This window comes from Brassica oleracea, chromosome C5, assembly GCF_000695525.1.
Source record: "Brassica oleracea var. oleracea cultivar TO1000 chromosome C5, BOL, whole genome shotgun sequence".
Taxonomy (NCBI): Eukaryota; Viridiplantae; Streptophyta; class Magnoliopsida; order Brassicales; family Brassicaceae; genus Brassica; species Brassica oleracea.
Genome location: NC_027752.1, coordinates 27,986,006 through 28,001,567, shown reverse-complemented (window position 1 = coordinate 28,001,567; position 15,562 = coordinate 27,986,006). Strand labels below are relative to the sequence as shown.

The window sequence follows — 15,562 nt, the reverse complement described above, 5'->3', positions numbered from 1 at the left end:
CAAGCTTTATGCGCAGGTTGAATGAATGCTTACTAAGCTCACTTGATAATCTCTCGCCTTGCTCATAGCAAGAAACATAGCTCTATTAGAATATTTTTAAGATGAGAATCAAGCTATTGCTTTTATCAATCAATCCAAGGGAAAGTTCTAGGTAGCTAATCTAGACACATGCATTAATGAACAATCCTAAAGATGATTATCACAACTCAGCAATCTATTGTTGGGGCTAATCCTTCCTAACCTATTTAAACCCTAAAATCTAAAAGAGAACTACTCAGACATGGCTAAGCAATTCATAGCAGCAGTTAAGTATAAAAACTTCATAGAATAATTATATAGATATCAATGGAGTTCCAATCACCAATTATAACTTTGGATCTTCTCTCCTATCTATCAATAAAACAATGAAACACAAAGAAAGCACACTTTTCCTCTAACATGGCGGCAAAGCTTATATAATTAGGGTAAAAACTCGTCAGGGGCAATCTTGTAAAATAGTGAAATCTTGGGCTTCAAGTTGGCTGTGACCAAACAGGCTTCCTGCGCGCTTCGCTGTCGATCGACACCATGTTTTGTGTATCGATCGATTCTAGCTCTCCAATATCGACTGATAGTCGATCTCGATGGTCATCTCTGGTGCTTGCTCCAAATATATCCAAAATGCTCCAAAATCATCACTTATCTCCAAAACATTTCTGATCTTATAAATATAATAAATAGACTCTATAATAATATAATTATTAGTAAAAACACCTATAAACTATGGATGAAAATGGGTCAAATCCATAGTCTATCACCACAACCACTAAAGAGTGAGTTATGAGATCCATCAATCATACAAATCTGTAAGCTTACGATCTGGGTAGATGATGGATTATCTCGTTCCTCAGGTTCCTTCACCCTTTTTATATTAGCATCAAACCATGATGCATTTCGTTTCTACATGCCTAAGAGTCTCCAATGGGCTTCTGTTGATTCCTCTGAAAATTTATCATTTTTCGCATTTCAGATATACCATATTATCCAGTGGTAAATGGTCTCTATCTATTTTTGGATCTTTAATGACATTTTTACACCAAAAGAGATAGTCAATATTGGTATATACAACTTAAAGAGGAAATACCAACGTAAAAGAAGACGTTGTTGCTAAGACCATTGTTTGAAGATATGGTGGACATTGAAAAATAGCATGGTTTATGGATTCATCTTATGATCTGCATTTAGGACATTGATTATTATCACATCTCATATGCTGACATGTTAAATTCATGGTTACATCTAGATGTCTTGATATGCCTTGCCATATAAGGTGGTGTATCTTTTGAGGAGCATTAACTTTCCAACCAAGTATTTAAAGTTTTGTAATGCTAAGCTCTGAGTAAATGACTTCATTTTCTTTATTAAGTATATTCCTAGCCACCCAGTATCCGGATTTGACTGTATACAAACTATTTTCATATAGCACCAACAAAATGAATTGAAAAAAAAATCCTCTTGTGCGACAAAGTTTTCTTGATTAGCAACTGATTTACGACGATTCATGTTGTGTTTAATACCATACACACATAACAAACATGTTTTCACCAACCATCTAAATTATTCCAGTACCGTCTAATAGCATTTGCTAGTGGAGTGGTCGAATATGACCCAAATTTAAAAGTAAAAAAAATATTAAGAAATTTTTCAAAATAAATTTGGTTTAAAATTTCAAATTTGTAATTTATTCTTAAATTTATAGTTTATAATTAGAAGAGAAACCTCGAATATATATAGATAAAACTATTAACTTTTAAAATTATTTCATTACATTGTTAAATATATAGTTAATATTATTTTGGGAGTTTTTCAAAACCAACCTTTTTTTTCAAGTCAAACCTAAAACCAACCCTTTTTTTGTCATTACTATTCATCAATGAATTTTCCATACTATCCCTAGGTTTTTGAATTATTTACAAAATTACCATTTTATTTAATTTTTTATTAATTTCGAAATTAACAAAAAAACAAATACACCCTAATAATTTCTTCTTATTTACAAAAATGTCATCATCATCAATTTTTCCAACCATCGTGAACCACCATTTTTGAGCTCTTAAAGCTCTAGAATTCAATTTTTAACCATTTTTTTCTCATTCTAAACAAAAAAGCTTCATTTCCTCTCATCTCCTCTACATTTCCATCTCAAAAACTCTCATAACTTTCATTTTCATAATCACAAACTTCATATTTTTGAGTTTCTTCATCAGTGAATCGTCAAAGATGCTTCTTTTTGCTCATATTTGGAGTTTGGACAGTTGAAAAGGTTGGAAACGAGCTTTACACAGGAAAAATGTAACTATATACATGGTTTTCGTTCTTTTTCAGATCTGTGTCACGACAGTAGACTATTTTGTATGTCTACGCCTACGTGTCGACTTACGATGCAGTCTACTTGTCAACGCACAGGTCAGTTTTGTAATTGACCAAACAATTTTTTTTCTAACGCAGACTTCCCCAGCAGTCTTCGTCTTTACCTTTGACAACAAAAATAAAACTTTCGGTAGACTTGCCACGACGTCTACCTAAAAGAGGTTAGTTTTTCATTTTACCGAACTTTTGACTTTTCAAAGTAGACTTCATCGGAAGTCTACCAATTGAAAACTTCCAACAAAGTCTATTAAAGGTCAGGTTTGCATTCGACCAAATCTTTGACTTCGTTGAATATGTTAGTTTTGTGTTTGACCAAAAAGTTTAAAAAGTAATCAAAAATTTATTAAATTGTAGACTTCATATGCGGTCTTCTTATCTTAAGAAAAAGTATAGTCTGCGTCTAAAGTCTACTTTTTTATTTTAGACAAATGCAAAACCAACCTGTCGGATTTGAGAGTAGACTTCACACGAAGTCTACACACTCGTAGACGTTCATTTCATCTACTCATTGAAACTCAAACTTGGTCAATTACAAAACTAACCTCTTTAAAAAAAATTCAAACATGTAGACTACTGCATATGAAGTCTAGTTCTGAAAGTTAAATCTTGGATAAATTCTGGTCAATTGCAAAAACTAACATTTTTAAAGTGTAGACTGAAATGAAAGTCTATATGTATAAAATCACAACTTTTTTTCAAATATAGAAAGCAAACCGTAAAATTTGCAATTACAAAAACCAACCCAAAGAGTAGACCTATTTGACAGTCTACATTAGTAAACTGAAAAGAACGTCTACATCTTCGTGGACTGAATATTAAATTTGCATAAAAAATTCTATAAAAATGTGAATTTGTGTATTATTCATTAAGTTTTTTCTAGTTTTTTTTGTTTGACAGTGTGTGTTAGTTAATCCTAATGGATTTGAGTGATTTTGAAAAGAAATTTTGTTATAACTATGAAGGTATAATACATTTGATTTGACTATGTTATTAGCTAATAATTGTAGACGTATTTTTAAGTTTTCGTTTATAGTTTTATGAAACATGATATATTTCTTCGCTGAATATGTAAACTTGTATTATTTTTTTTGCAGGAAATGGCTCAGATACCTGTTGTATACGGAGAATGATTGGTGAAAGGCTCTTTGTGGGAGTTTGTGGTCAATAATCGGAAAGGAGGGAGAATGTCTCTTGTGCCGGATGGTTATACACATGGTGAACTTCTTGAAATGGCACAAGAAGATTATGGTCTGGACAAGAAAATCGAGAAGGTGGTGCTAACATATTCCTTACGAGACGTCATTTTACAGAAAATGGCTCTGGATACTCCTCCTATGCATGTCACGAATGATAGACAAGTGTGAAACTTGATCGAGTTTGCTAAGACACACTTTGTACGTCTTTGTGTATCAAGCCAGAGCCAAGTAGAAGCTGGAGTTGATGATGATGTGGATGTGTCTGATGGTGATGATAGTATTTTTCCTGATGAAGATACTGGTCAAAATACTGATGAAGAGTGGGATGAAGATAGTAATGCTGATGATGATGTTCAAGCAATTGCTGATGATGTTCAAGCAATTGCTGATGATGTTCAAGCAACTGCTGATGTTGATGTTGATGTTGACGATGGTGTAAACTACAGTGATTACGGGAAAGTGAAAGATGAGGATTCTGACGAGGATGCAAATGAAACGCTTTATGATGGTCATAAAGCACAGTGCTCTGGTGGTGAAGGAAGATTGTTGTCCTTAAATGACAATATATATGTCGGTCAGAGTTTTGCTAGTAAGGCTGAGCTTGATTCAAAGCTGAAGTTGGTGGCTGTGAAATGTAAATTTACATTCACAGCATATAAGACAACGAAAACTCTAGATGTGGCTAACTGTCGTGTTCAAGGATGTGGTTGGAAGCTTAGAGCGAGTGTGAAGCATGGGCTGAAGACATTTTGGGTGACAAAATATATGAAAACTCATACATGTTCAGTGGCGGATCGAATGGCTTAACGGAAACATTATACTCCGAATTATGTTGCAAGACTATTTATAGATCGGGTTGGGATTAAAGATGGGCTTACACCGAAGCATATCAAAGACGCGATGAGGAACATGTTTGGGATGAAGCTAGATTACAACACTTCGTATAGAGCTTTGTTATATGCGCAAGAGTTGGTGAGAGGAACAACAAAAGATGGATATGAGAATCTGCCTTCTTATTTGCGTCAGATCGAGATATCGAATCCGGGAACTGTCACATGTCTTGAGAAAGATGGTGAAAACAGATTTAAGAATCTATTCCTATCTTTTGGAGCTTCGATAGCTGGTTTTACCTATCTTAGGAGGGTTATTGTGGTGGATGGGACCCATCTATGTGGAAAGTATGAAGGAGTTATGCTAGTTACGGCTGCCCAAGACGGCAATTTTCAGATTTTTCTATTGGCTTTTGCGATTGTGGATGCGGAGAATGATGATTCGTGGGAATGGTTTTTTACCCAATTGCGGAGATGTGTTTCAGATCAGTATGATTTGGTGATAGTGTCTGACAGGCAAGGTTCCATTAAGAAGGCGTGTGAGAAGGTTTTCCCTTGGGCAAGGCGAGGAATATGCTGTTATCATCTACAACAGAAGATAGTCCAAAAGTTCAAGGGAAATCACATGTTGTACTTGGTCAAAGGCGCTGCTTATGCACATACGCTTTTCGATTTTAACCGCTACATGGATGAGATATGGAATATAAACCCCAACCTTCCAACATATTTGGAGAATGCTTACATCTTGTTATGGTCACAAGTTCACTTTCAAGGTGATAAATACAACATAAAGACTAGCAACATCGCAGAATCTATCAACTCCGCACTTAAGCCAGCCAAAGGATTCCCAATCTCATTCCTTCTAGAATTTATACGCGAGAAGCTAGGAAGGTGGTTCTTTAAAAGGAGAGAAGATGCTTTGAGTCTCACTTCACATCATAGTCGGGGAGTTGAAAACTAGTTGGCTATTCGTAAAGAGTATGCATATATGATGAATGTGGAGCGTATTGATGGTTGGCGATTTTTTGTGAGAGGAGGACATCGAGATTGTGTTGTTGACTTGTAACTTCAGAGGTGTCAATGTGGTGTGTTTAATATTGAGAAGATACCTTGTTCACATGCCATTGCAGCTGCAAAGGATGTAAATATTCATGTCTCTATGCTTGTATGCCCATCCTATTCAAAGAATTATCTTTATGCAGCATATGCATCAAATATATATCCCAAAAGTAACTTTTTGGAAGCTCCCAACACTGATGACACATCACCTGCCAATGAAGAAGGAGCTTCTAACACACGTAAATGTCTTCCTTCAGATGTCAAGCGTGGTCCGGGTAGGCAAAAGAAGTCGAGGTGGCAGTCTTGGCTAGAAATTTCCAGGATGAGGGAAAACCAACTGCAAAAACTGCACAAGGATTATAGTTGCTCCCAATGCAAACAACCGGGTTACACTCATCCTAACTGTCCAGGTTAAGCCTGTGTTGTCTGTCTTATTGCTTTAGATGTTGTCTTATGTCTTATGTGTGGAACTTATTAGTTGTATTTTTGCTTTGGATGTTGTCTTATTGCTTTGGATGTTGTCTTATGTCTTATGTGTGGAACTTATCAGTTGTATTATTGCTTTGCATGTTGTCTTATGCTTTGGATGCTGTCTTATGTCTTAATGTGTTAGTCTTCTGTTACAGAACGTAGACTTCTTTTGTAGTCTTCTTTTACATAACGCAGACTTATTTTGTAGTCTTTTTAAAAAAAAAGACTAATACGTAAGTCTCTGAGTTGTCTCGAAGTTGTATTTTTGGTCGAATATGAGCTAAAAAGACTAATATACTGATAAAAAGATGATGTCTAGATAGTAGTTGAGTAGTAGACTTCTGTAAAAACCTTATGTAAAAGAAGACTAATACTTAAGTCTGATGCAAGCAAATTACATAAGTTTGTTACAACCAAAAGCCTGCTACATCAGTCTGTTACTCACAGCACAATACAATAGCATGGTACAAAAGCCTAGTACATCAACCTACATATATCCAATGAAGAAAGTCACCAAAAAACTTCATACTTTCCCTCAATTCTATCCAAAAAAGTGGATTAACCTTAGTCATAGACACCGAGATGCTTGTAAAGACGTTTCTCTATGCCGTTTATGCTGGTCGCATCAAATATCCTAGTCGCCATCTGAGACCTGATTTTCTTGATTTTCTTATCACACAGCTCATGAGGTGGGAATGGCATGCCAAGTGCATGACATTCTACATACTTCAAGCAATACACTTCACAGTCACCACTTTGTTTGTTTTGTGGCACCCTAAATTTTGAGATCTGCTCATGTGTGAAATCAACGGTGTACAACTCCCTCTCCTCACCAGTAGATAATGTATGCAGCATGTACGGCAGCATGTGTGCAATAGGCTTCACAGTCTTAGCAATTTCTGCATCCTTAGCGTAAGCAACATCACTATCCCAAATCACTATGTGTCTCCTCGGGATTGATATCCAGCAAGCTACCCAATGATCGTTCTTGACAAATAATGGCACATATATATCATCAATCTCCAGCACCCATGTCTTATTTGATCTGCAATACGCTGGTTCCTCGCCTGTGTAGTAGTCTAAGGCGCCAGGAGGGATTAGTTTACCTGAGCCGTCAGGATTGGCAGGGGAGGCCAGAAACTCTGAGCACTTTTTTGTCCACATTTGAGTAAATACAGCATCCACCATGCAAATTCTGTCGGACCCAAACCGTTCCGGGTGCTTTGTGTATCGGGCCTTAAGAGATTAATTCTAGCATCCATGTGCTGTATTTACAACATTAAAGACTTCTACATCAGAGAAATCTACATGCGAGAGAAGTCTACATGAGAGAGAAGTCTACATACCGTGTCATTCAACCATTTTGCAGGAATTAGTAGTGTGTAGAACCAAAAACTTGAAGAACCAGGCACCTTCTATCGTCATTTGCTGTCAATAATCAAATTAAATAAATAAAACACTACCAAGTCCTTTATATAAAGAGCAATTATATGAGGTTAGATGACTTACGGGTCAAGTTTCACCCAATCAAGAAGAACAGAGAGCTTTTGGCGATCAACACCGGCAAATGGGTTATATCCCTGGCCTCGCTTCGGCTGGTTAGGTATGATAACCTTTGTCGTGCTGTTTCCATCAAAAGGAGAGTGCTGAGTAGCAGCAAGCCTACGTTGCCTCTCACTCTTAGCACGGGCCACAATGCGAGCAGCTTTCAGTTTACCAACTTGTTTTAGTTTTTTCACAGAACCATAATCAATGCGTGATTGTTCTTTATCTACTACAACAACATTTATGCCCCCATTCTCATTTTCACTCTCACTCAGCATTTGTTTTCAGTAGAATGTGATTGTTCTTTATCTACTACAGCAACACTTATGCTTACATTCTCATTTTCACTCTCACTCTACTTTTATTGATGTAGAAAGAACACATTAATAACATCCACTAATAACAAAATGCATCCTTTTACAATCTTGTACAAACCAAAAGAGAACAGTCAAATGGACATGTTTTTCAAACCAAACAAGCTAATATTCCAAGGTTCCAAAACATGAAAAAGGTTCCACCGTTCCAAATGCAAATGCAAACAAGTTATTTCTTTTTCACTGATTTTTTTTCCTCTTTTAAGATTGATTGGTTTGGGAGATGTTTTGGTACTAACCACAGTGACTTGGGTGTCTCTAGCTTTGGCTCTTGTTGTCATTATGTTGGGTTTGGGAGATGTTTCCGCAGCTTTGCTTTCTTCAGCTTTGTCCTCCTTAGCTTTGTGTCCATTAGATTTGTTTGCCTCAGGTACATCAGTAGATGAACCAACTTTGGTCAGGTCTTCCTTCCAACCTTCACGCACAATCTTCTCAACAGCTCCCATCTTTGCAGTAAGGCCCTCAATCATGTGGGATTGTGTCTTCAGAGTGTTATCGCATCTGCTCAGCCCCTCAACCATATTAGAAGTCAGGCCAGTTAGCCAACGAACTATTTCTGCTTTCATGGTCTCCGTATCCAGGCCAGGGGACTCACGAGCCTTCTTGCGTGATTCTGCCTCAGACTCTGTGCGATAAGGGGACACTGCCTTCTTGCTTCGCACCATCTGACCAGCTTCTGTCTTCATCAGATGGATCTCCACCTTCACATTTGTCCACAGTTTTGTTCCGACAAGAGGCCAGTGACTTTGTTCCCACGCCCAGCCTGAAGAAAACATTGCCTTCACTATGTTATCAGCCTTCTCATCTTCCAGATCACCATCCCAGCGAGGGAACATTTCAGAGTAATCATTCACAGTAAAGTTGTTAGTCCTAGTCTCCAGAAGATAAAACTATTAAGTTAGTATAAAACCACTTTAAATTTTATTAATGCATATATAAACATAAGAAGCATACCTGATTCAGCATATTCTCCTGGAGCCTTCTCTTGCCTTTGCCACCTAAGAAGGCAAGTAGAGGTGGGGTCGGAAAACCTTCTATAGGTCGACCAAACCCAGCTCCGAATTCAGGAAGAAAATTGTAGACCCAGACTTGAAGAACCTGAACAAAGCCTTCAATGGCATACGTCTTTGTCAAGTCTACACCCTTCACCGACTCCATCAAGAATTTAAACACTACTCTTCCCCACGAATAATCTTCAAAAGCATCTAGATCCATCACTAACCTAGCCAGGCTAGCCCGTGTGGGTGATGAGGTTCTTGGCGCTTTGATGAAGCCAGCGTAGATGGCTAGATACCCTAAACGCAGCCGATCATCTCGAGACTATGTTCTGCACATCTGACACGTTGTAGTTAATTCATCAATACTTGGCCCCCGGTCGAAATTCACTCCCATCTGCCCCAAAATGCTTTTATGTCATATGCTACCTCAACCAACGGATTCTCGACATTCTTCACATACTCGCAGTTCATGCCAGTTATCTCTTCAATTTTATGCAGAGAAAACCTCACTGGTTGAACACCTACGAGACTCCACAACTCATACTTCTTCTTGCACTCAAGCTGAAAACACAGTATATAGTGCACCAGCCTTGAAGCCCATCCAAACTTCGTTTCGTGGAACTTTAAGAACCCTCCTAATCTCGAGTTCTTGAGCTCCTCTCATTCATCTGCCTCGAGTGCTTCTTTAAGAGTAGGGAAGAGCTTTATGTCATCGCTGTAGTAGGCAATGATTTTACTCGAAAAAGGTTCCTGCCCTATAGTATACAACCTCTGTGGAAAATCAAGCTTATCCATTTTGAAACCTGCAACAAAAAGCACAAAAAAAGAATTATACAAGAGAAGTCTGCAAACGAATAAAAGAAGTCTACAAGAGAAGTCTACAATTCAAAATGAAGTCTACAAGAGAAGTCTACAATTCAAAATGAAGTCTACAAGAGAAGTCTACAATTCAAAATGAAGTCTACACGAGAAGTCTAGACTTCAAAATGAAGTCTACACGAGAAGTCTACAATTCAAAAACAAAGCCAAAAACAGTGGACAACAATTCAAAAAAGATGTCTACATATCAACAATGATGTCTACCTTAAAGTAGACTGACAGGAAGCAGAAAATGGATTAGAGAAGAAACCAATAGGTTAGTTAACAAACTAAGAGAGAGGTTGCAGCAATATAAGTCAACTAGTTAGGTTATTAGTTGAACGAGAGAAGACATAGAGAGATGAAGTACCGTTCATTCGCTGGAAAGATGAAACACAGTTCGTTCGCCTGCTAGAGTAGAAGCCGTGAGACTGACAGAAAGCAGAGATTTGGACGAGAAGCACTGTTCGTTAGAAGTCGCCGGCTCAGATCTGAAAAAGAAAAAGGTAAAGGTGGTTACTTTTTAGCGACGGAGCGTACAAAGCCAAAGACATTTAACTTACTAGAGCGACGGAGTGGACAGCGACTAGTTTAAGCGACGGAAACGGTGTGGCTAGATTTCGCCGGAAATCTCCCTGAAAATCGCCATGAGAGAGAGAATGGCGGGGATTAGGGTTTTTTACCCCAAAAAGCTTAACAAATCGTATTTATATTCTGGGTAACTTTTCTGGTTAGGTTAAAAAAGGTTTGGTTGAAATTCGATTAGGCTAGCATTATATTGGTTAGATCCGGTTAGGTTAAATTTGATGTGTGGACTTCTTTGTAAGTCTACAACGATTTTTTTTTATGTGTGGACTCCTTTATTATTTACAAAAATTAATAAATGATTTACTAAATTTGTTTATTTATTTTTAATAGTTATAATATATGATTTAACATTCTTATTCGTAAATATGTAAATTTAATTTAAAATTAAAGATTTTTTGTAAACACCAATAAAATAGACAGAAAGGACGTCTCCAGATAAATAGATTTTATTGTAGGTCTACGAAACCCTAAACTACAAATCTCAAACCCTAAATGTTTTTCTTGATAATCAAAAAGTCTCGATTATACAAAATATAAACTACTAAACATTAATATGCAGATTTAACTTAATAAAAAAAACAAAATCTAAAATCTAACTCTATGAAATCAACCGCTAAAAGACATAACATGTTAGAACCTTTTGTTTCTAAACCATGAACATTGTCTAACACATGATAACCAAATTAATATATATTCTTCAAAATTGTTCAATTATATGAAATTTTAATTATTTACTTCATATTATCCATTATATTGATGATTAGTTAAGAATATCACAATAATTATTTTTATATATTTTCAAAATTAAATTATTAGATCAAATTAGAGTGTAGACTACAAAACAAGTCTATAAGGTAGACTTCGTAGGAAGTCTATATATATGTAGACTTCTTTTATTACGTGTAGACTTCCGAAGGATAGAAATGTAAAATACATTTCTGTTTTTTTGTTTGGTCATAAGGGTTAAATGGTATTTTCACTACCCATTTAAGTTGATTTTGCATTTGACTGAAATTGTGGTACACTTTTAAGTTTGACTTGAATATTTGGGTTGGTTTTAGCAAATATCCCTGAACAGGTCTTAGTATAATTTGAGACGGCATGTTATATTCGTTCATTCGTTGTTAATTTGTTGTAAAAGATTTCATCATAAATTACCTGTAATTTAACAACTATATTATGACGATTGTTATCTGGTACACAACGTAACATCATCAAGTTTACAACAAATTTTTACGTTGGTAACATGCGATAAGTCTACGATGAATAACTTTTGTTTTTTTAGCGCTGATTTATTATGATATTACAATTATGAGAAAGATTACATAGATAATCCGACAACCGACAATACTACCTGCCTTATAAGGATCTACGCCTAACTGCATCACCTGAACCGTCCTACAAAGATCACGCCTGATCGAGTTTACTTGCACTATGTTGAAGATCCCTTGTAAGCTTTTCCTCTATTGTCTGCATAATTGTTTAATAAATCGTTTTCTCCGGGAATTGAAACTTGGACCTACTGGCGTAGAAACATTAATGAACATTTAGCTAAACCATTGGACCAAAGGGCTTCTGCGGATGAATAACTTCTGTTAACAACCTAAAATTTTAGTTTTGAAGAATACTGCACAGTCTAATTCAATAAGGACTGTATAAATAGGGAACACATTAAGTGATTGTAAGACGCAGCATCGGAGACGGTGAAAGTAAACACTTAAAAGTGAGTTTGGAGGGAAGCTCCTTTTGCCGTGTCGTGTTTCTTTGATTATATGTGTGATGGCTTTTCAAAAAAAAAAATGTCATAAGATAGGTTTAATTGATTAAAGAAACTGTCGTAAACCTAAAAAACTATATAATCAATTAAAACGATACGTAAGAAATCAAATTACATTACCAAGACAGAAGAGGTGGGTGCGTTTTGGGAGGTGAGCAGCATCAAATATTGTATATAAAAACACTCACATGAAGGGGAGAGCTATAAATGAGTAAAATATATTTTAGATTTTGACCTCTTTTTACTCCCCATTTAAAGTTTTGTACATCGGTTTGGTACCTTTACTTTTAAAAAATGGGTTTGCAATATATAGCCTCGGTAGTTCATTCAAATGTACTTGCAAATCAACTGAAACTGAAAGGAAGTGTTTTCAATGTCACAAATTCGATCACCAATGGCAGAAAAAGTGACTGGAATATCAACTCAGACATTTTATGATCCAGTCATTTTTTCTGCCATAATTTGGCAAACAAAAAACTACGGAAAATAAGGCAATACTAACAATTTCTCAAAGTTTAAACTATAAAGTTATAGTATTAAATTTGACATACAATGCAACTAGTGAGAAGAGGGCCAAACTAACAGTCCGGTTATATGTATTTAGCCGTCTAAAGTATAAAAACAAAAAAATTCTTCCATAACCCATTACATTAAAAAAAATTATTTCATTAAAATCATGCAAATTTTGACACATAAACCTGTTGTTGCTTGCCGACAAAAAAAAAACCTGTTGTTGCTTCATGAGCTTTGACAGTTCAAACATTTTTAGAAGTATTCCATCCGGTTCTAAATAAATATTTATTTATAAAAAGTTCATTTCTAGAAAATAGAAATTTTCACTGCAATTTATATGAGTTAACAATAACAAATTGTTAACTGTTTTATAAAATAATTGTATTTACTGTATTACTATTAGTTTAAAACATAAATGTTTTGTATACTTATTTTAAAAATTTAATGTATTTTTGATATGCGTAGCACCACAATATATATATCTTATTATATAAAGTTTGGTTATTCAAAGTTTTTAATTAACATGATCGCGACACATGACAATTATATATTTTAAGATTGTGACTTGTGTTAATCTATCTCATAATTAAAAATATATATACTAAGATACTAACAAAAATGAATTTTATTAAAAATTAATTATAAATATTATTTAATTGTAATTTCCTTTTTTAAAATCCTAATCAAAATATTATTTGATAATAATGTTTCTTCTAATATTGTGACATGTGTTTAATATATAATGATTAAAAATATATATAATAAGATAATAAAAACGAATTTTGAAAAAAAATATTTTTAAAATTATTTAATAGTAGAAATAATTTTTATAAAATATTTAGTAGTAATGTTTTTAGAAAATTTCTTTTTTCAAAATGCTAAAAAATTGATTTGAAAACCAATTATTTAATATAATTTTTATTTTCTAAGATTTTAATGAAAATATAATTATAAAAGATTATATTGAGCTTGGTTCTTCAAAATTGCTAATTAACGTGATTGTAACACTTGTCAGTCATATATTTAAAAATGTGATATGTGTTAAACTATCTCATAATCAAATATATATGTTAAACTATCTCATAATTCAACCTTCTGACGCTGATTCTTGGATGTGGAAATCTCTCTTGAAGCTGCGCCCTTTAGCTGAAAGATTCATTAAATGTGAAGTGGGCAATGGTCTAAAGGCTAGTTTCTGGAATGATTGTTGGACTCCTCTAGGTTCATTAATAAAATGTTTGGGTGATGATGGTCCAAGAAGATTGCGTATACCTTTGCACTCCTCTGTGGCAGAAGCTTGTTCTAAAGATTTTTGGAACCTACCGCACCCTAGATCAGAAAATGAGGTCATACTACATGCTCATCTTACCACGGTTGCTCCTCCGGTCCCTACAAGCAGCGCAGACGAGTTTTTCTGGACAGTCGACGGTATAAAGCTCAGCAAATTCTCAGCGCCGAAAACTTGGCAACAATGTAGGCCGCGGGAACCTCCTAAGGAATGGTCGAAACTGATATGGTTCTCAGGATGTGTTCCAAAGCATGCTTTCAACATGTGGATTGCCCAACTCGACAGGATGCCTGTGAGAACCCGTTTGGAACGATGGGGGGTCACCGACGCCAGTAACTGTCCTGTCTGTTTGTTTGGAATAGAAACCCGTGATCACATCCTTCTCACCTGTGGCTACAGCTCTGAAATATGGAGGTATGTTCTCCCAAGATTGGAGTCCCCTAATGTGTGCTTTATGAACTGGACCGAACTACTCTCATGGATAAAGACACCAGTCCGAGGAAATTTCTGCACATTGAAGAAAATTGTTACCCAATCTACTCTCTACCACATCTGGCGTCAGAGAAATAATATCCTCCATAACCAAGTTCTTATCCCTCCGGACACGGTTTTCAGGATTATTGATCGAGAGGTGAGAAATATTTTCTTAGGAAGGAGGGGAAGGAGACAACACTCTCTTGTCTTCTTGGCTAAAGTTTGAGTAAACTCTGTTCTAGAAATCTGTAAAACCCTCTGTAATACTTCCTTGTTTTTCCTTTTTTTGCATTGGAAGTGTTGTCTTTAGGATTCTAACTTTGTAAGATCCTTTTTTCATTTTATATGATATTAACGTTTTAGCAAAAAAATATATACACTAAATAATAAAAAAAAAATCATAAAAATTAATTATAAATATTATTTAATAGTCTTATTATTATTATTATTATCTTATTATATAAAACTTGGTTCTTCAATGTTGCTAATTAACGTGATTGTGACACATGTCAGTTATATATTTAAAAATGTGATATTAGTTAAACTATCTCATAGTCAAAAAATATATACTAAAATAATAAAAACAATTCTTTTTAAATTAATTATAAATATTATTTGGGAAATTGCCAAAATACCATTTTCAAAATGCCACTTTTCATGTTTACACTAACCACTTTTACCACCATCTTTAAAGAAGGGTAAAAGACATATATAACTTTTTGATTAACTTTGACAAACAAAAACATGAGGGTAACTAATCTAAACTTAAAACATTAACTCTAAACCCTAAATCATCAACTCTAAACCCTAAACCATGAAACATCAACTCTAAACCCTAAACCCCGAAACATCGACCCTAAACCCTAAACCTTAAACTCTAAATCTTCAAATCTAAACCCTAAAACATCAACTCTAAACCCTAAAGGTAAACCCTAATCCCTAAATCTAAACTTAAAACATCAACTTTAAACCCTAAATCATCAACTCTAAACCCTAAACCATGAAACATCAACTCTAAACCCTAAACCCCGAAACACCAACTCTAAATCCTAAACTCTAAACCTTCAAATCTAAACCCTAAAAAATCAACTCTAAACCCTAAACGTAAACCCTAAACCTGAAACCCTATATTTTTCTGAAATTCAAAACCTAAACCCTAAACCTTCAAATCTAAACCCTAAA

At 35.1% G+C, this 15,562-nt stretch overlaps 2 protein-coding genes across 2 annotated transcripts; both read left to right on the top strand.

The window, feature by feature from the left end:
- The first annotated feature begins 3,593 nt into the window (after nt 1–3,593).
- On the top strand, nt 3,594–5,396 carry LOC106344905. Its single transcript, XM_013784197.1, has 3 exons — nt 3,594–3,769; nt 3,824–4,329; nt 4,456–5,396. The coding sequence occupies exons 1-3, from the start codon at nt 3,594–3,596 to the stop codon at nt 5,394–5,396; spliced, it is 1,623 nt and encodes a 540-aa protein (XP_013639651.1).
- Nucleotides 5,397–13,730: 8,334 nt separating this feature from the next.
- On the top strand, nt 13,731–14,606 carry LOC106344902. Its single transcript, XM_013784196.1, has one exon. The coding sequence runs from the start codon at nt 13,731–13,733 to the stop codon at nt 14,604–14,606; it is 876 nt and encodes a 291-aa protein (XP_013639650.1).
- The last annotated feature ends 956 nt before the right edge of the window (nt 14,607–15,562 follow it).